This window comes from Hemitrygon akajei, chromosome 21 (genome assembly GCF_048418815.1).
Source record: "Hemitrygon akajei chromosome 21, sHemAka1.3, whole genome shotgun sequence".
Taxonomy (NCBI): domain Eukaryota; kingdom Metazoa; phylum Chordata; class Chondrichthyes; order Myliobatiformes; family Dasyatidae; genus Hemitrygon; species Hemitrygon akajei.
In genome coordinates this window covers 70,338,607-70,359,051 of record NC_133144.1, presented here as the reverse complement: position 1 = coordinate 70,359,051, position 20,445 = coordinate 70,338,607, and the positions used below count along the sequence as shown (strand labels likewise).

The 20,445-nt window shown below is 44.8% G+C and overlaps 1 protein-coding gene across 5 annotated transcripts in view; it reads left to right on the top strand.

Annotated features, from left to right (window-relative positions):
* LOC140714427 (adenosine kinase-like) overlaps positions 1–20,445 on the top strand; it is a 283,738-nt gene that overhangs the window by 13,723 nt on the left and 249,570 nt on the right. For 4 of the 5 annotated variants that reach the window (XR_012095871.1, XM_073025719.1, XM_073025720.1 and 1 more), the window contains exon 2: positions 2,441–2,515. Coding sequence is in view for 4 of the 5 variants with exons in the window: in XM_073025719.1 (XP_072881820.1) it covers positions 2,441–2,515 (75 nt within the window). In the remaining variant the exon portion in view is untranslated. Of the gene's footprint in view, positions 1–280; positions 303–2,440; positions 2,516–20,445 lie in introns of those variants that run through there. The other variant, XM_073025722.1, reaches the window with a different exon arrangement.

Genomic DNA, 20,445 nt, shown 5'->3' with positions numbered 1-20,445 from the left:
ACAGATCTGGTTGAGGAATTATTTAGCACTCAAAATTTTGAATGAGAAATTAAATCGGTTTCTCGTGGTTTGGACTTATCTCTGTTTTATAAATGCTAGTTTTATAAAAATACAAAAGCCTGCCTAGTTTTCCCATTCCTCAAACTTATACCAGGCAGAGAATGTTTTTCTTTTAATAGGGCCATTGTGTTGATCTTGGAATTTAAAATTCTACTTTTCCATGGGTGAATGAAATCCAGATGGCAATTTTTTTTTTCTAGTGTGCACTTTCATTGCTGGAGAAAGATACAAACTATTGATATGTAAGTTCTATTTTTTTTAAATCCTTGGAGGTTGAATTTGTTAGTGTAAAGGGAGTATATGCTGGCACATCACTTCAAAAACTGACCACTAGTCCGTATGGCACCACTTGCCTTCGCTTTCCTACATTGACCTCTTTAGCAACAAAACTAGAGAGACTGATGTTTTTAGCTATCAGTGTGTTGGTGCCACGTTTCGGGGAAACATATGATTCCTTTCCCATGGTTACTATGATGTAAAAACATACCAAATTCTTCGGAGAAACTCAACTCATTTGTAAAACAGTAAGACCTCTGAGGGAACCTTGGAAGTCTAATTCTAAAGTGAACCTACCCATTTCCCTTGGATTATAGGGCACTTTTTATCACTAAATTCCTCATCTAAGATATTTCAATTTTTTCCCAAAATGTTTGAAAGTAGCATTGCACTTGATGTTAATATTCTGCAGTTTGCTGCATAACTGTGTTATCAAGGTAAATCAGTGAATAATAACATGATTTTTCTGTTAGCTAGAACAAGTAAATGGGAATAACTTCAAGGTAGTGTTTTATTAAGGGCAAATGAAGTTGTGTTCTGTAAAGCAAATTGAATGGCTTGCATAAAATTTATACAGACAATATTAGACAAATGATTCAAATTTATCCACGCATTTTAATGACACTGGCTCAGGAGCCGATGGGTGCATTGATTCTGTTCCATCAACATGCTTGGTCTGTGAGTTAGAACAGTTATGTTATTGGCTTGAAGATTTCCACAATATTGTCTTTATAATTGTTATAGCTCCATATTTTAACTTCTGGGTAGGCTGTTAGTAAATGAACTGATATATGTTTTACCAAATTTCTAGAAGGAATAAATGTGCATCAAACCAACACCAGCTTGCGAGTGTAGGAGGATATAATTAGGAACTTGACTTCTCAGCCTTTCCTTTTATTCAATACAATCATGTCTGATATGCTCAGGTCTCGCCACTTTTTCTGTACCAGTTCTCCATCATCATCAGTTCCCTAACCTTTCTCTCAGAAAACTTTCTACCTTTTTGTTCATGCCCTCAGTATCTAGTCTTCAGGACTCTGCACCTCAGTTTTAAATTACTGCCCCCCGAATGTTTGAGTTGATGACTGAGAAAACTGTGCCTACATGTTCCCTTTCACATCTATGATGATTTCAGTTTCAAATACAACTGATAGTCCCATATTGAAAAAGTTGTAGGTATTGTTGAAAGGACTAAATATGGATGTGGAGAAGATATTTCCTATGGTGGGGTATCCAGAACTAGAGGGCACAGCCTCAAAATTGAGGGGCGACCCTTTAGAACAGGGGTAAGGAGGATTTTTTTTAGCCAAATAGTAGTAAATCTGTGGAATGCTGTGCTACAGACTGTGGTGGAGGCTCTGTCTATGCGTATGCTTAAGGTGGAAGTTGATCGTTTCCTGCTCGGTCAGGGCATCAAAGCATATGGTGAGACAGCAGGGGTATGGGGTTGAGTGGGATCTGGGATCAGCAATGATGGAGTAGTGGAACAGACTCGATGGGCTGAATAGCTTAATTCTGCTCCTATGTCTTACAGACTTATAGCCAGAAAAGGATTCCAGTAACATCTTGTGCAAGGGTGATGCAGAGGATGTATTGTGGCTTTATTGTTCAAGGGAGTTCCCAAGAACTTCACTGCAGCCAACTGGAAATATTTCATACTGAGAAGTCTTTTTTACTCAGTTGTTTTGTCTGAAATATGCAGTTAAATTCTGTGATCTACATACAATATGTCTTATTTAAGTCCAATTTTGTGTGAATTTACCAGAGGAAGTGCTTGTATTTGCATAGACGTACAAACAAGCTGGATGAACTCAGCAGGTCGGGCAGCATCCGTTGAAAGAAGCAGTCAACATTTTGGGTCGAGACCCTCCGTCAGGACCCTTCGTCAAATACCTTTGTATTTGCATAGTTTGTTGTCTTTTGCATATTGGTTGTACATCTTGCGTGTGGTTTTTAATTGATTCTGTGGTATTTCTTTGTATTTACTGTGAAACAAGAAAATGAATCTCAGGATAGTATATGATGACGTGTACTTTGATAATTGAATTAATTTACTTTGAGCTTTGAACTTTTGAATTAATATAGCCTTGTGCTTTAATTTTAGACAAAATATTCTGTTTGGAATGGGAAACCCCCTTCTTGACATATGTGCTATCGTGGACAAAGATTTTCTGGACAAGTAAGTTTTTACAATACTTTGAAAGTATAGGTCTTTGTAAGTTTTGTCAGAATTATGTCATGCAGAAGTTTATGCATGACGATGCTGCAGACTTGATGCTGAATAGTGTATGTAGTGGAACTTGGAGCACTTCATGTGAAAAGAATTGAATGTATATGATACTGAATCAATTTTGATTCTAGATAAATGTTTTTATTGCATGTACGGATTCCGATATGACAAGTTTAGATATTAATTGTAAAGTTTATTGAAATGTAAACTCATGGATTCTGGTTGAGATTAGTTTCTGAAGTGTGTTGTGTTCCAATTGCATTTTGCTGTTTTAAGAACAGGTCTGGTGAAGCAGTAAAAACCATTTCCTGAAAGTAACTTCTGATGTTACAAGAATTCCATATTTAAAACTGATATCTGTAATTATCTGCTTTGCAGCAACTTCAGAATGCGGACATTTTCTTCCATTTGTGTTAAGTTTTGAATAGCAGGATCTGTTACTCGTCACAAGAAGTGGGGGATTTAAGGACCAATACCCATCAGGACTTGTTCTTCAGTTGTAAATTGATTTGGTAATTAGGCATTTGGCAAGGGCCAATAAAATGTTGGGTTTAAGTAGAGTGACCATTTTGAGAGCTGTCGTAGAGTAAGCTGTCAGGGTTAGAGTGGGGAACAGAGGCTTTGGTGAGACAGGCAGAGGCTAGAGTGAGGCTTCTATCAACTTTTTCTTTATTGTATTATGTTGGGCTTGAAATTCTGCCCTGTGTTCGTTTAGGAAGAGAGACAACCAACACCGGAATTTTACAAAACTTGGGTTTATTGCAGAATCCGTAACTGGCACAGCGAATCGACGGAGTCGCTGGAGAAGGCGCGTTCCGACTTCCCCTTACAATCTGCTCTTATTTATATCCCTTTTCCCCCCAGCACAACCCCCCGCTACATATTAGGTAATATCGAGCACTCGTGTCCATCTTATTGGCCCGACGCCATACACTCACGAGTTACCTGTTTCTTTTGTTTACTGAATCGCGTGACACTGGTAGTTTCGGTGTAGCGGAATCCCCAGTTTTGCTTCCCCTCTCCCTCGCATTACGTGAGCCACTCCTGACCTGTAATGGCAGTCTCGAATTAACCCTAACATTAACCCTAACACTCCCTCCCTTGGCCTCCCAGAGGCCACATCCCTTACAAGCTCTTCCGCGGCTGCCAGGATCAGGCAGGGAGGTGAGCGTCCCCCGGCACTCTTTGGCGTGTCCTCCCTATTTGCTTATCCTGATTTGTCCGACCTAGGGTCACAAAATATGGGTAGGGGTTCCCTAAACATCCGCAATTTTTACAAGTAGCATGCAACATTTCAGAAAACGTATTCAAGAACAAATTCACAATCCCCCCCTTGCCATGGTCCATTTCAGTCCGTGTCCTCCCATAGCGCGTCCGCTTTCCGGGAGGGCCGTGTCCTCCCCTTCCACCGGGAACAAGGGTGCCTGGTACGCCGGTGGAGGTCCATCCTTTCCGGTCAAGGCTCGATCTATAGTCCCGCAACAACAACCACACGTAATAAAGATAGCAATTGAAACAGACAGTCCTAGAGCCGACTGTCCCAGAAACGCTCCCCACTTGCCAGAGGTCTTATTTAGCCAGTAGAAAATGATGCCAGTTATTGTCCTCCTCCCTTCTTACCTTTTAATGCCCTGTTGGAGACCTCGGTGACAGGGTATGGACCATGCCACTGTTTTCCGTTCCAGGTGAGCTTCCCCGGGCCTCGGAGGAACACTTCCACTCCTACCTTGATGGTGTCCGACCCCTGCGGCTGCTCACTGTTAGATTATTGAACTCGCACAGTTATCAATTTTACCATATTTCTAAAAACTCTCATATACTCTGTTACTCAACACACAAATATCTGAGTTTCGGTAACTCGAAATTGAAGTGCTCCATGGCTCCCTAGTACACAGAGAGGATCAAATGTGGGACGGTCGCCTTTCAAAACCTGACCTTCGCGTGGGAGATTTCTCCTCTTAACAACCAGTCTAAGGTAGGCGCCGTCAGTATCCCTGTGTACTACGGTGTACCGCGACACTTTTCTCTTCTCCTCCTCACTCCTGAGACTTTTATGCCCTTCGTGGGCGGCGGGTACCCTCACTCAGAAGACTTTGTCACGGGCGGAGGATCTTCCTAAAAACAGATAAGAGTTAGTACTTACCAGTCACGATTCTGCACCAGGAATGATCTCTCCCAGGGTAATTTGGGGTTGGTGAGGATCCGTCAGCAGACAAGATCTAACTCAGTGATTTAACTATCTAGTGGAAGTCTTCAATATAACAGGCACTTCCTGACCTTAGTCGAGCTTGCGGCCGCAAGTTGTCTGCTGACGGACCCGCCAGCCTGTGTTGTCTCTCCCTCCCCACGTCGGGGTCACCAAATGTTGGGCTTGAAATTCTTCCCTGTGTTCGTTTAGGAAGAGAGACAACCAACACCGGAATATTACAAAACTATTGCAGAATCCGTAACTGGCACAGCAAATCGACGGAGTCGCTGGAGAAGGCGCGTTCCGACTTCCCCTTACAATCTGCTCTTATTTATATCCCTTTTCCCCCCAGCACAACCCCCCGCTACATATTAGGTAATATCGGGCACTCGTGTCCATCTTATTGGCCCGACGCCATACACTCACGAGTTACCTGTTTCTTTTGTTTACTGAATCGCGTGACACTGGTAGTTTCGGTGTAGCGGAATCCCCAGTTTCGCTTCCCCCCTCCCTCGCATTACGTGAGCCACTCCTGACCTGTAATGGCAGTCTCGAATTAACCCTAACATTAACCCTAACAATTAGTAGAGCAGCAAGAATGGATCACAGAGCAGTGGCATGCTCTTCCACAATATGGGAAATCAGGGTGATCTTCAGTGTTTCTGATGGCGCTGAGTGACCTACAAATCATTCAGTAAACTGAAGAGCTGTAGGGGGGCAGTCACAGCTAGATTGCAGTAGGAGAAAGAAAGGAAGTAGGCAGACGGTGAAGAATACTCCCATGGCCAATCTCCTCAATATAAAGTATATTGATTTGGATATTGTTGGAGTGGAGGGAAACAGTCATGAGGGGAAAGCCCTAGTGACCAGGTCTCTGGCAGTGATCTGCCTCTGGGACTCAGGGGAAGAGGGGAGAAGAGCAGAGCAGTGGTGATAGGGAATTCAGTAGTGAGGGAAGCAGACAGAAGATTTCATGGATGTGAACTAGACTTCTGAATGGTATGTTGCCTCTTAGGGCTCCACGATCAAAGACATCCCAGATTGGGTCCACGGCACTCTTTTCTTTTCCAATATTTTTGTTAATTTATATATATGTACAGAGTACAAGAAAAAATATTTATCAATACATTATACTAAATTGCATTTAAAGACTCCTTACCCTATATTCATACAGATTGATTAATTCGTAACATTGAAATATAGTAATTTCATTATGTTAAAAAATTTAACCAACTACCAAGACCAAAGCTGATTAGTAAAGAAAAAAAATATTAGTCATCATCTGTGCTTTAACAACAAATCAAATGTTTTGAAAATAATTCAGAAAAGGTCCCCACAATGTTTGAAAGTCTTGACCAGATTCAGAGGTTGAACATCGAATCTTCTCTAAATTTAAACTTGACATCACATCATGTAATCATTGGGCGTGAGTAGGAGGGGCTGCATCTTTCCATTTAAGCAAGAGTGTCCTTCTGGCCATAAGAGAAATAAAAGCCAAAATGTCTAAGTCAGATGACTCCAAAATAATATCCTTTTCTCCAACAATACCAAATAAAGCGGTCAAAGGATTAGGTTTAAAGTTTACTTTAAAAAGTATCAAGAAAGTTTGAAATACTTCTTTCCAATATTTTCCAAGACTCGGGCATGTCCAAAACATATGAATGAGTGAAGCTTCTCCATTATTGCGTTTATCACAATATACACATATATCTAAATAAAAACGAGACAACTTATCCTTGGTCATATGGACCCTATGGACCACTTTAAATTGTAGGAGAGAGTGGCGGGCACATAATGATGAATTGTTAACCAATTAAAAAATTTGATTCCAAGTTTCCTCAGAAATTGAAGTCTGTAAGTCTTGTTCTCAAAGATTTTTAATTTTATCTAAAGGAACACTTCTCATTCCCAACAGCATTATATAAATATTAGCTATAGATCCTTTATAAAAAGGTTTCAAATTAAAAATTACATCTAGTAGATTCTATCAGGACTTTTAGGAAATGTACTTACTTGAGACTGTAAAAATCTCTTATTTGTAGGTATCGAAAAAATGAGTTTTGGGTAAACTATATTTAGTTGACAGTTGTTCACTGAAAAGAGACTTCCCTCTGCAAACAAGTCCTGAAAGCATTTAATACCGAATCTATCCCATTCTTTAAAAGTCATATCAATCACAGAGGGTTTAAAAAAATAATTAGAAAAAATGGGACTTGAAAGAGAAAATCTCAATAAGCCAAAGTATTTTCGGAATTGTATCCAAATTCTCATAGTGTATTTAACTACCAGATTATCAGTTCAGAGACAGAGGAAGTGAGAATCCAAGGAGAGAAATAATAGAAAATTTATTAACACAGTTAGTTTCTTTAAAAAAAAAACCACATCGGGCAATCCTCATAATTAATGTAATATAAGGGCAAATCATGCTTGACTAATCTTTTGGAGTTTTTCGAGGATGTAACCAGGAAGTTAGACAAGGGAGATCCAGTGGATGTAGTGTACCTCGATTTTCAGAAGGCATTTGATAAGGTCCCACATAGCAGATTGTATTGGGTAAAATCAGAGCTCATGGCATTGGGGGGAAGATATTGACATGGATAGAAAACTGCTTGGCAGATAGAAAGCAAAGGGTAACGGTGAATGTGTGTTTCTCGGAATGGCAGGTGGTGACTAGTGGGGTGCCACAGGGCTCGGTATTGGGACCACAGCTGTTTAAGATTTACATCAATGATTTAGATGAAGGCATTGAGAATAACATCAGCAAGTTTGCTGATGATACTAAGCTGGGTGGCAGTGTGACATGTGATGAGGATGTTAGGAGAATTCAGGGTGACTTGGATAGGCTGAGTGAGTGGGCAGATACTTGGCAGATGACGTTTAATGTGAATAAGTGTGAGGTTATCCACTTTGGGAGTAAGAACAGGAAGGCAGATTATTATCTGAACGGTGTAGAGTTAGGTAAGGGAGAAATACAAAGAGATCTAGGAGTCCTTGTTCATCAGTCACTGAAGGTGAATGAGCAAGTGCAGCAGGCAGTGAAGAAGGCTAATGGAATGTTGGCCTTTATTACAAAGGGAATTGAGTACAAGAGCAAGGAAATCCTTTTGCATTTGTACAGGGCCCTGGTGAGACCACACCTGGAGTATTGTGTACAGTTGTGGTCTCCAGGGTTAAGGAAGGACATCCTGGCTATAGAGGAAGTGCAGCGTAGATTCACGAGGTTAATTCCTGGGATGTCCGGACTGTCTTACGCAGAGAGGTTAGAGAGACTGGGCTTGTACACGCTGGAATTAAGGAGATTGAGAGGGGATCTGATTGCAACATATAAGATTATTAAAGGATTGGACAAGATAGAGGCAGGAAATATGTTCCAGATGCTGGGAGAGGCCAGTACCAGAGGGCATGGTTTGAGAATAAGGGGTAGGTCATTTAGGACAGAGTTAAGGAAAAACTTCTTCTCCCAGAGAGTTGTGGGGCTCTGGAATGCACTGCCTCGGAAGGCAGTGGAGGCCAATTCTCTGGATGCTTTCAAGAAGGAGCTAGATAGGTATCTTATGGATAGTGGAATCAAGGGATATGGGGACAAGGCAGGAACCGGGTATTGATAGTAGATGATCAGCCATGATCTCAGAATGGCGGTGCAGACTCGAAGGGCCGAATGGTCTACTTCTGCACCTATTGTCTATTGTCTATAACCAAAATGTAAGATTTCTTATATTAACTGCCCAATAATAAAATCTAAAGTTTGCTAAGGCTAATCCTCCATTCTTTTTATCTTTCTGAAAATGAATTTTATTTAATCTAGAACGCTTATTCTTCCATATATAAGAAGATATAATAGAGTCAAGAGAATCAAAAAAAGATTTAGGAATAAAAACAGGCAATGCTTGAAAAAGAGATATAAATTTAGGTAGAAAACATGAGGAAATCTGCAGATGCTGGAAATTCAAACAACAACACACACAAAATGCTGGTGGAAAACAGCAGGCCAGGCAGCATCTATAGGGAGAAGCACTGTTGACGTTTCAGGCCGAGACCCTTCGTCAGGACTAGAATATTGTAGTGGTGTGCTACACACAGCGCTGAAATACGACACGCAGTCGGTGAGTTGCAGTTGCAAAAGAGATTTATTCAAACTTAGCGGCCTCGCTTTAAAGCCTTCCTGTTCCCGCCCTCCCCGGGGGGGAATGCTGTAGGGGGCGCATATTCACAGTCCTGTCCTGAGCGCGGGCTTTTCCCCTTGCTGGTGAAGTAGGCTTGGCGTCCTTTTTGGGACCGGCCTCAATGCCGGCGTGCGCCACTTTGTGAGCCGGTTCGAGTGCGCTAGAAGGTGGGTCGCCACGTAACACCCCCCCACTGTTCTCAGTCTGGGTCGGACTCTGTTTGGGAGGTCTGCCTCTGCGCCGTGGTGCCTGAATCTCAACCGGCTGCTCCAAGTCCACATGGGCCGGTTTGAGTCGGTCCACTGTGAAAACCTCCTCTTTCCCCCCAATGTCCAGCACGAATGTGGACCCATTGTTTCTGATCACCGTAAATGGCCCCTCGTAGGGCTGTTGTAGCGGTGCCCGATGTCTGCCCCATCGTACAAAAACAAACTTACAGTTCTGCAGGTCTTTGGGTATGCAGGTCGGGTTCTGCCCATGCTGTGACGTGGGTATGGGGGCCAGGTTACCGAGCCTCTCGCGTAGTCTGACTAGGACTGCTGCGGGGTCTTTCTCTTGACCCCCGGGGGCTGGTATGAACTCTCCTGGGACGACCAGGGGTGTGCCGTACAGCAACTCGGCCGACGAGGCTTGCAGATCCTTTTTGGGCGCCGTGCGGATTCCGAGCAGGACCTAGGGAAGCTCGTCCACCCAGTTAGGTCCTTTGAGGCGGGCCATGAGAGCCGACTTCAGGTGACGGTGGAAACGCTCCACTAGTCCGTTTGCCTGTGGGTGGTAGGCAGTTGTGTGGTGCAGCTGTGTCCCCAAAAGGCTGGCCATAGCTGACCACAGGCTGGAGGTGAACTGGGCGTCTCTGTCGGAGGTAATGTGGGCCGGTACACCAAAGCGAGATACCCAGGTTGTAATCAGTGCCCGGGCACAGGATTCGGAGGTGGTGTCGGTGAGCGGGACTGTCTCTGGCCATCTTCTGAACCGGTCCACGATAGTCAGGAGGTGCTGCGCTCCTCGCGACACTGGCAGGGGGCCCACGATATCCACATGAATGTGGTTGAAACGCCGGCGGGTGGGGTGGAACTGCTGCGGCAGGGCGTTGGTGTGCCGCTGCACCTTGGCTGTTTGGCAGTGCATGCACGTTTTGGCCCATTCACTGACCTGCTTGTGGAGTCCGTGCCAAACCAACCTGTTGGCTACCATCCAGACGGTTGTCCTGATGGAGGGGTGCGCTAAGTTGTGAATGGAGTTGAAAACGTGCCACCGCCAGGCTGACAGGACGGGGTTGGCCAGTGGTGACGTCACAGAGTAGGGTCCTCTCACCCAGGCCTACAGGGAGGTCCTGGAGCTGCAAACCGGAGACTGCAGTCCTGTAACTAGGGATCTCCTGGTCTGCCTGCTGCGCCTCCACCAGCGCTTCATATTCTACCCCCTGGGACAGGGTTTGGATGTTAGGGCGGGAGAGATCATCTGCCACGACATTGTCCTTTACCGAGACATGCCGGACATCCGTCGTGTATTTGGAGATGTAGGACAGATGTTGCTGCTGGCGGGACGACCAGGAGTCGGATGCTTTCGTGAACGCAAAGGTAAGCGGTTTGTGGTTCGTGAACGCGGTGAAGGGCCTACCTTCTAAGAAGTACCTGAAATACTGGATTGCCAGGTATAGCGCCAACAGTTCCCGTTCGAAAGCACTGTATTTGAGCTCGGGTGGTTGTAGGTGTTTGCTGAAAAACGCCAGGGGTTGCCAGCGACCCTCGATGAGTTATTCCAGCACTCCACTGACTGCCGTGTTAGATGCGGCCGCTGTGAGGGCGGTAGGGGCGTCCATTCTGGGGTGCACTAGCATCAAGGCGTTTGCCAAGGCTTCTTTGGTTTTAACAAAAGCGGCAGCGGACTCCTCGTCCCAGGTAATGTCCTTGCCCTTACCCGACATCAGGGCGAACAGGGGGCGTATGATTCAGGCTGCTGAAGGGAGGAAGCGGTGGTAGAAATTCACCATACCCACGAATTCCTGAAGGCCTTTGATTGTGTTGGGTCGGGGGGAATGGCGGACCGCGTCTACCTTGGCAGGAAGAGGGGTTACCCCATCTAGTAATCCTGTGGCCCAGGAAGTTGATGGTCTCAAGCCCGAACTGGCATTTGGCCGGGTTGATTGTTAGGCCATATTCACTCAGTCGGGCGTAGAGTTGACGGAGGTGGGACAGATGCTCCTGACGACTACTGCTGGCTATGAGGATGTCATCCAAATAGATGAAAGCGAAGTCCAGGTCGCGTCCCACCGAGTCCATTAACCGCTGGAACGTCTGTGCGGCATTCTTTAGGCCAAACGGCATGCGGAGGAACTCGAAAAGGCCGAAAGGGGTGATGAGTGCTGTTTTGGGGATGTCATCCGGATGCATTGGGATTTGGTGGTATCCCTGGACGTGGTCTTCCTTGGAGAAGATCCGTGCGCCGTGCAGGTTTGCTGCAAAGTCCTGAATGTGTGGCACAGGGTAGCGGTCCGGTGTTGTAGCCTTGTTCAGCCTGCGGTAGTCGCCACTTGGTCTCCAGTCCCCTGTTTCTTTGGGCACCATGTGCAGGGGGGAGGCCCATGGGCTGTCGGACCGCCGTATGATCCCCAATTCCTCCATCCTCTTGAACTCCTCCTTCGTCAGTCGGAGCTTGTCCGGGGGAAGCCTTCGACCACGGGCCTGGAGGGGTGGTCCTTGTGTCGGGATGTTGTGCTGTACGCCGTGTCTGGGCATGGCTGCTGTGAACTGTGGTGCCAGAACCAATGGGAAATCCGCCAGGACTCTGGTGAAGTCGTTGTCGGACAGCGTGATGGAGTCTAGGTGTGGGGCCGGCAACTGGGCTTCACCCAGGGAGAACATTTGAAAGGTCTCGGCGTGAACCAGTCTCTTCCCTTGCAGGTCGATCAGTAGGCTGTGAGCCCGCAAAAAATCCGCGCCCAGGAGCGGTTGGCCTACGGCAGCCAGTGCAAAGTCCCACGTAAACCGGCTGGAGCCAAACTGTAGCCGCACCGTACGGGTGCCGTATGTCCTTACTGTGCTGCCGTTCGCGGCCCTCAGGTTGGGACCCGGTTCTCTGTTGCGGGTGTCGTAACTCGTCGGAGGTAAGACGCTGATCTCGGCTCCGGTGACAACCAAAAAGCGGCGTCCCGACTGCTTGTTCCAGACGTACAGGAGGCTATCCCAATGGCCAGCCGCCGTAGCCATCAGCGGCGGCTGGCTCTGGCATTTCCCAGGAACTTGCAGGGCGGGTTACAGCGGCGGGCTTCTGCACCCCACCGCTGGTGGTAGAAGCACCATTGTTCGTCGGTCTTCTCACACCCGCTTCTGGGTTTTGTGAGCTCTGCTGCTGGGCCTGGTCTGGTCTGCTGTTGGGCGCGTGGCTTGGTGATCTGTACGACGGATGCCCCACTCTCCTTGGCTTTCCACAGCACGTCTGCCCGGGCCACCACCTTCCGGGGGTCGCTGAAATCCGCGTCGGACAGCAGCAGGCGTATGTCCTCGGGCAGCTGCTCCAGGAATGCCTGCTCAAACATGAGGCAGGGCTTGTGTCCTCCGGCCAGGGACAGCATCTTGTTCATCAAAGCTGATGGCAGCTTGTCTCCCAAACCATCCAGGTGCAGTAAGCGGGCAGCTCGCTCGCGCCATGAGAGTCCAAATGTCCTTATGAGCAAGGCTTTGAATTCTGTGCATTTGCCGTCCTCCGGGGATGACTGTATGAACTCCTCAACCTGGCGGCTGTATCCTGTTCGACGGAGCTCACCACGTAGTAGTAACATGTGGCATCCGAGGTTATCTGCCGAATGTGGAATTGGGCTTCTGCTTGCTAGAACCATAGGTGAGGTCGCAGTGTCCAGGAGCTTGGCAGTTTTAACAAAACTGCATGAACAGTTGCAGCGTCGTTCATCTCCGGCCCAAATATCGTTTGGGCCGTCAGGGTCACCAATTGTAGCGGTGTGCTACACACAGCGCTGAAATAACGACACACAGTCGGTGAGTTGCAGTTGCAAAAGAGCTTTATTCAAACTTTGATGCCTCGCTTTAAAGCCTTCCTGATCCCGCCCTCCCTGGGCAGGAATGCCGTAGGGGCGCGTATTCACAGTCCCGTGCCGCGCACAAGCTTTTCCCCTTGCTGGTGAAGCAGGCTTGGCGCCCTTTTTGGGACTGGCCTCAATGCCGACGTGCACCACTTTGTGAGCCGGTTCGAGTGCACTAGGAAGTGGGTCGCCACAATATATTCATTTTGATAAAGTGAATTCAGCCAATCAGCAATAACGAAAGAGGCGACCAATTTGATAGTATCCTTTTTACATGATTCAATAGGGTAAGAAAATTTTCTTTTAATAGACACTTATAGTTTTTAGTGATTGTTACACCTAAGTAGGTAAATTGTTTTCTTACAATTTTAAAAGGAAGGTTAAAATTTATTGGTATCAAATTATTTAAAGGAAAAAATTCACTTTTATGTAGGTTTAATTTATAACCTGAGAACTGGCTAAAACAGAAGAGTAAAGAAAGCACATGGGGTAACGAAGTCTCAACATTAGAAATAAATATTAGCAGATCATCAGCATACAGTGAGACTTTGTGAATAGTGTCTCTCCTTAAAATACCGGTGATGTCATTAGATTCTTGAAAGGCAATGGCTAAGGGTTCTAAGGCCAGATCAAAAAGCCTTGTCTATTGACACGTTGAAGCTTAAATGGTTTGGAATTATGAGAATTGGTGATAACCCTAGTGGAAGGAGCTAAATAAAGTAATCCATTGAATGAAAATGGGTCCAAAATTGAATTTTTCTGAAGTTTTAAGTAAATAATTCCATTCAACTCTGTCTAAAGGTTTCTCAGCATCTAGGGATACCACATATTCCGATATGTTAGAAGGAGCATAAATAACGTTTAATAACCGATGAATATTAAAGTGAAAATATCAATTTTTGATAAATCCAGTTTGGTTATCGGAAATGACAGATGATAAAATATTTTCAATCCTATGGGCCGAAACTTTAGATAGGATCTTAATATCAACATTAAGTAAAGAAGTTGGTCTATAAGAAGAACATTCAGTTGGATTCTTATTCTTTTTAAGAATAAGCGAAATGGAAGCCTCATGAAAAGATTGAGGGAGTCTGCCTGACTTGAATGAATCCGAAAAAACTGACCATAAATGAAGTATAAGCAGTGAGGAAAAGATCTTGTAAAACTCTTGTTACGTACCCCGTAACTGGGTGTCAAACCAGCAGAGAGAGAAGAATCCGTTGGAGTCTGGTGGTACTATATTCAAAAGTGTTTATTAGTAAAATAAGCAAAACAATACCAATAATGCAAATATACATATAACACAGATTAGCAATAATAAACCTAAAAGTGTAGGAATAATAATAAGCAATAATAAACAAGCTCTATCGATGTCTAGGGGTAAATGAATTGTCATAGAAAAGTATAAAGTTCAGTTCAGTTCACGATTTATGGTTGTTGTGCTGTGATCGTTGGAGAGAGAGAGAGAGCGAGTGAGATGGAACAGCTGCAGCAGGCAAACCTATTGTTTTCTTAATCCGTCGTACCGTTGTGGTGGTCATTCAGCTTTGACCCCCTCCGTCCTTCAACTAGACCGTTCTTCTGAGGTGGACTCGTCACTCTGGCATGAGTGGACACACAAGTCCCCACCGGCCCTGCTGTAACACTGAGAGCTTTACTGACCGATCTCCTGGTTCGGTCTCCGAAGCCCCCACCTTCCTTGTGGGTTCACAACCCTCAGCCAGGGTCCACTGGTGTGTCTGAAGGTTGTCTCTCCAGACCTGTCTTTTATCCCTACTAATGGGGTCTCAGCTATCAATCAATTCTGAATGACTGTGTCCATCAAATCAGGCCAGTCCTGCAGTCTCCTGAGGAATGTTAACAAGCAAAATAATGTCCTTGTAGCGAAAAGGTAAATAATCCAGGAAGAGTCACAATAAATCAACAGTCTCTCTCTCTCTCTCTCTTATCTGTAGCAAATGTTCGTTCCTGTGTTTCGTCTCTCTCTCTCTCATGAGCAGCATAGCAACAGCAATAGTTCATGGTTCTCGGGGGGGGGGGGAGGGATGGTTAACTCTGCACCCCATTGTCCATCAGGTCTGTTCATCACTCATAACACTCTTGAGAAAATCCATCTGGACCCGGAGCTTTCCTCAAAATTTCCTCAAAAGAAATAGGTTATTCTAACAACTTTCTATTGTCGGCAGAAATTGTAGGAATGTTTAGTTGGTCTAAAAAATTGTTCATTTCAGTGTTATCCTTAGAAGATTCAGAACTATAGAGTTTAGAATAAAATTCTCTAAAAGAATCATTTATTTCTAAATAATCAGTTGTCTTATCACCATTAGCTTTGCAAATTTGTTTAATCTGCTGTTTAGCTATAAAGGTTTTAATTTGTTCAGCCAATAATTTACCTGTTTTATCGCCATGAATGTGAAATTGTCTTTTATCTTTTAGGAGTTGGGTGTCAATTGGATAAGTTAAAAGGAGATCATGTTTAATTCTAGTTTCAACACGTCTTTTATATAAGGCAGGTTCTGGAGCCAAGGCATACTCTTGATCTAATTATTTCAGCTGATTAGCTAAATCACTTCTCTCTTTATTAGCTTTTTTCTTAATACTTGCAGTAGAAGAAATAATTTGTCCTCTAATATACACCTTAAAGGCATCCCATCTGATAAGACTAGAAGTCACAGCACTCTTAAAGGACGAGGGTGAGCAGACAGAAGTCGTGGTACATTTTAGTACCAATGGCATAATTAGGAGCAGGGATGAGGTACTGAAGAGTCAAGGGGGAGCTAGGAAGGAAGCTAAAAACTGAATTAAATGGGTAGTTAACTCTTGATTGCTATCTGTGCCATGCACCAGTAAGGGTAAAAATAGAATGGTATCATATATTCATCTGCCATACTGGATGAATGTATTGCTGAAAAATTAATGTAGGAGGCAGAGTTTAAGATTTGTGGTTATTAGGATCATTCTGGGGAAGGTGTGATTTGAACAAAAGGGATGGTTACACATGAACTTAAGAAGCGTCAATGTCTTTGCGGGCAGATTTGTTAGAACTTTGGGAAGGGTTTAAACTAGTTTGTCAGGAGGATGGGAGCCAGAGCGATAGGTCAGAGGTTTGTGTAAAGGTAGATGCTGCATGCAGAGAGACTGTGAGGAAGAGTAGGCAGTGAATATGTAGTTGCAGTCTGGGATGGTTGAAGACTCTCTTTAAAGACAAGAAGTATAGGAACAAGGGTGATGAACTTAAAAGTTATTACATGGAACTATGATGAAGTGCTCACTGCAGAGACTAGGTTGTCACAAAGGCAGGAATGGCTGCTGGATGTTCTGGGGTTTAAATGTTTCAAAATGGACAGGGAGACACTTAACAGATGGGGGAAGTGGCATTGGTAATTAGGGAAGTACCATAGTTGCATAAAGGGAGAGCATTGAACCAATAGAACCATGAACACTACAGCACAGTACAGGCCCTTCAGCCCTCCATGTTGTGCCGACCCATATAATCCTTAAAAAAAAGTACTAAACCCACACTACCCCACAACCCTCCATTTTTCTTTCATCCATGTGCCTGGCCAAGAGGCTGTTAAATACCCCTAATGTTTTAGCCTCCACCACCATCCCTGGCAAGCATTCCAGGCACTTACAACCCTCTGTGTAAAAAAACTTACCCCGATGTCTCCCCTAAACTTCCCTCCCTTAATTTTGTACATATGCCCTCTGGTGTTTGCTATTGGTGCCCTGGGAAACAGGTACTGACTATCCACCCTATCTATGCCTCTCATAATCTTGTAGACCGCTATCAAGTCCCCTCTCATTCTTCTATGCTCCAAAGAGAAAACTCCCAGCTCTGCTAACCTTGCTTCATATGACTTGTTCTCCAAACCAGGCAACATCCTGGTAAATCTCCTCTGCACCCTCTCCATAGCTTCCACATCCTTCCTATAATGAGGTGACCAGCATTGAACACAATACTCTAAGCGTGGTCTCACCAGAGATTTGTAGAGTTGCAACGTGACCTCTCTATTCTTGAACTCAATCCCCCTGTTAATGAAGCCTAGCATCCCATAGGCCTTCTTAACTACCCTATCAACCTGCGCAGCAACCTTGAGGTATGTATGGATTTGAACCTCAAGGACCCTTTGTTCATCCACACTCTTAAGTAACTGACCATTAATCCTGTACTCAGTCTTCTGTTTTGTCCTTCCAAAATGCATCACCTCACACTTGTCCGGATTGAACTCCATCTGCCATTTTCCTGCCCAACTCTGCAGCCTGTCTACGTCCTCTTGTAACCTTCGACAACCTGCAGCTCCATCCACAACTCCTCCAATCTTCGTATCTTCCGCAAACGTACTCACCCATCCTTCCGCCTCTACATCCAGGTCATTTATAAAAATCACAAATAGCAGGGGTCCCAGGACAGATCCCAGCGGCACTCCACTAGTCACCGACCTCCAGGCAGAATACTTTCCTTCCACAACTACCCTCTGCTTTCTTCCTTTAAGCCAATTTTTTATCCAAACAACCAAGGTTCCACTAATCCCATGCCTCATGACTTTGTGGATGAGTCTCTCATGAGGGACCTTGTCAGATGCTTTGCTAATGTCCATGTAGACCACATCCACTGCCCTACCCTCATCAATTTCTTTTGTTACCTCTTCAAAAAACTCAATCAGGCTCATGAGGCACGATCTTCCCTTCACAAAGCCATGTTGACAATTAATGAGTAGACTGTTCTTCTCCAAATGCTCGTAGATACCATCCTTAAGAATCCTTTCCAGTAGTTTGCAGACCACCAACGTAAGACTCACCGGTCTATAGTTCCCAGGTTTCTCCCTATTACCTTTTTTAAACAAGGGAACTACATTTGCCATTCTCCAGTCCTCCGGCACTTCCCCTGCAGCCAAAGAGGATTCAAAGATCATAGCTAATGCTCCTGCGATCTCTTTCAATTCCCACAACAACCTGGGGTGTATCATATCCGGCCCTGGGGATTTATCAATCTTAATGTTTTTAAGAAGATCCAGCACTTCTTCTGTAATCTCCACATTGTCCAGCACACAGGCCCACTCTACTTCGACCTCATCATGATCAAGGTCCTTTTCACTTGTGAATACTGAAGCAAAGTGTTCATTTAGGACCTCCCCAACCTCCTCTGCCTCCAGGCATATGTTGCCCTCTTGATCCTTTAGCGGTCCCACCTTCGTTCTCGTCATCCTCCTATTCTTCACATATGCGTAGAACGCCTTGGGGTTCTCCTTAATCCTACATGTCAAGGCCTTCTCATGCCCCCTTCGAGCTCTCCTAAGTCCTTTCTTTAGCTCCTTCCTGGCTATCCTATATTTCTTATAAACCCCTCCTACTTCCTGCTTCTTATATCTAACAAATGCTTCCTTTTTCCTTTTGTCGAGTTGCCTCACATGTTTCGTCAGCCACGGTTCCCTTTTCCTACCATTTTTTCCTTGCCTCAGTGGGACAAATCTATCCTGAACCCAGCTCAAGTGGTCCCTAAACTTCTACCACATCACTTCTGTACTTTCCCCTTTGAACATCAGTTTCCAGTTTACTCTCGCTAGTTCCTGCCTCATCCCTTCAAAGTTAGCCTTTCTCTAGTCAAGCACTTTACCATTTCGTCTGATTTTATCCCTTTCCATAGCTATGCTGAAGCTAAGGGAGTTGTGGTCACTCTCACCAAAATGCTCCCTTACCAAGAGGTCTGTCACCTGACCAGGTTCATTACCCAGAACTAGATCCAGTATAGCCTCTCTTTTTGTCGGCCGGTCCACATACTGTGTCAGGAATCTTTCTTGAACACACCTGACAAATTCACCCCCACCTATCCCCCTTGCACTCAGGAGGTGCCAGTCTATATGAGGGAAGTTGAAATCACCCATAACTATTTCCTGCACCATTCTAAAATCTGCCTGCTTATCTGCTCCTCAGTGTCCTGAGGGCTATTTGGGGGTCTATAGACTACTCCCAGCACAGTGATTGATCCCTTCCTATTTCTGACTTCCACCCAGACTGACTCCGTGGGCAGTCCTTTTGCAGCGTCTTCCCTTTCTATAGCTGTGATACAATCCCTGACCAGCAGTGCCACTCCTTCCCCCCCCCCCCCTTTTGTATCTCCCATCCTATTCCTTTTGAAACACCTGAACCCCGGGACCTGCATCATCCAATCCTGCCCTTCCTCCAACCAAGTTTCAGTAACGGCCACAACATCGTAGTTCCATGTACTAATCCATGCTCTAAGTTCATCCTCCTTGTTCCTAATACTACTCCTAGCATTGAAATGGACACATTTCAACCCCTTTAACTGGCTACAATTATGTTCTGTCCCCTGCCTGTCCTTTCTCATCAACTCAGAACTCTTAGCATCATGCCCATGTCCTTCTACCTTAATCCCTGCACTCACATTCTGATGCCTAAGACTTTGTGGAGGAATTGGCTATAGAGTCTTTGGGTGTGGTTGTTAGCAAGAATTTGGGAGTGTAAATTGGAAGCAGATAGTCTCAGGGATATTTACAATGGAAATGTGGAGTTTTAATGTTGCATTTGCATGTGGGTTCTGAATAAATTTGCCTCATTGAGGCAGGGAAAGGATAATGGGGTAAAGGAATCATGTTTGACAAACGATGTGGAACATTCAGTCAAGAGGAAGAAGGAAGCATATTTAAGATATAGGAAGCAATGGTTAGCTAGGGCTCTTGTGAGTCATAACATAGGCAGGGAAGAGATTAAAAAGGGACTTATAAAGCTAGACAAATGTGAAAAACGGAGGGTGGCTAGAGTGAGGATAGAACCAATCAGGGATAAAAGAGGACGTATATGCCTGGAGTCAGAGGAAGCCCTTAATGAATATTTTGCTTCAGGATTCATCACTTGGAGCAAGGGGCCCCAAATTGGGATTCATGGACCCCTCAGTAAGGCTCCATGGCATTAAAAGTTTGTGACCCCTGAGTTAAAGGGACTTGATAGCTGTGAGATCAGTGTGGAAGAGGCTAATGTATTGAGGTTAAGAAAGAGGTTGTCTGGAACATTTGAAAGACATTAGGTAAGATAAGACCCTGGGGCCAGACAGGATGTATTCTAGGTAATGGGAAGCGAGGGAAGAGATTGCTCCGCTATTGCAATGATCTTGATGCACTCACTGGCCTTGGAAATAGTACCCAAAGATTGTAGGTTGGCAAATGTTATTCATTTGTTCAAGAAAGGTGTTAGGGGTAATACTGGGAATTATAGACCAGTGAGTCAATATTGAGCAAATTATTGGAGAGGATTCTTAGAGTCATAGTTTGCAAGCATTGTGTGATAAGGATAGTCAATAAGGTCTTGTGAGAGGCAGATTCACTCTTTTGAAAGAAACGACAAATCCCTGACATCTCCTCTGTACTTAATTCCAAGCACCTTAAAACTGTGCCCTCTCATGTTAGCCATTTCAGCCCTGGGAAAAAGCTTCTGACTATCCACACAATCAGTGCCTCTCATCATCTTATAC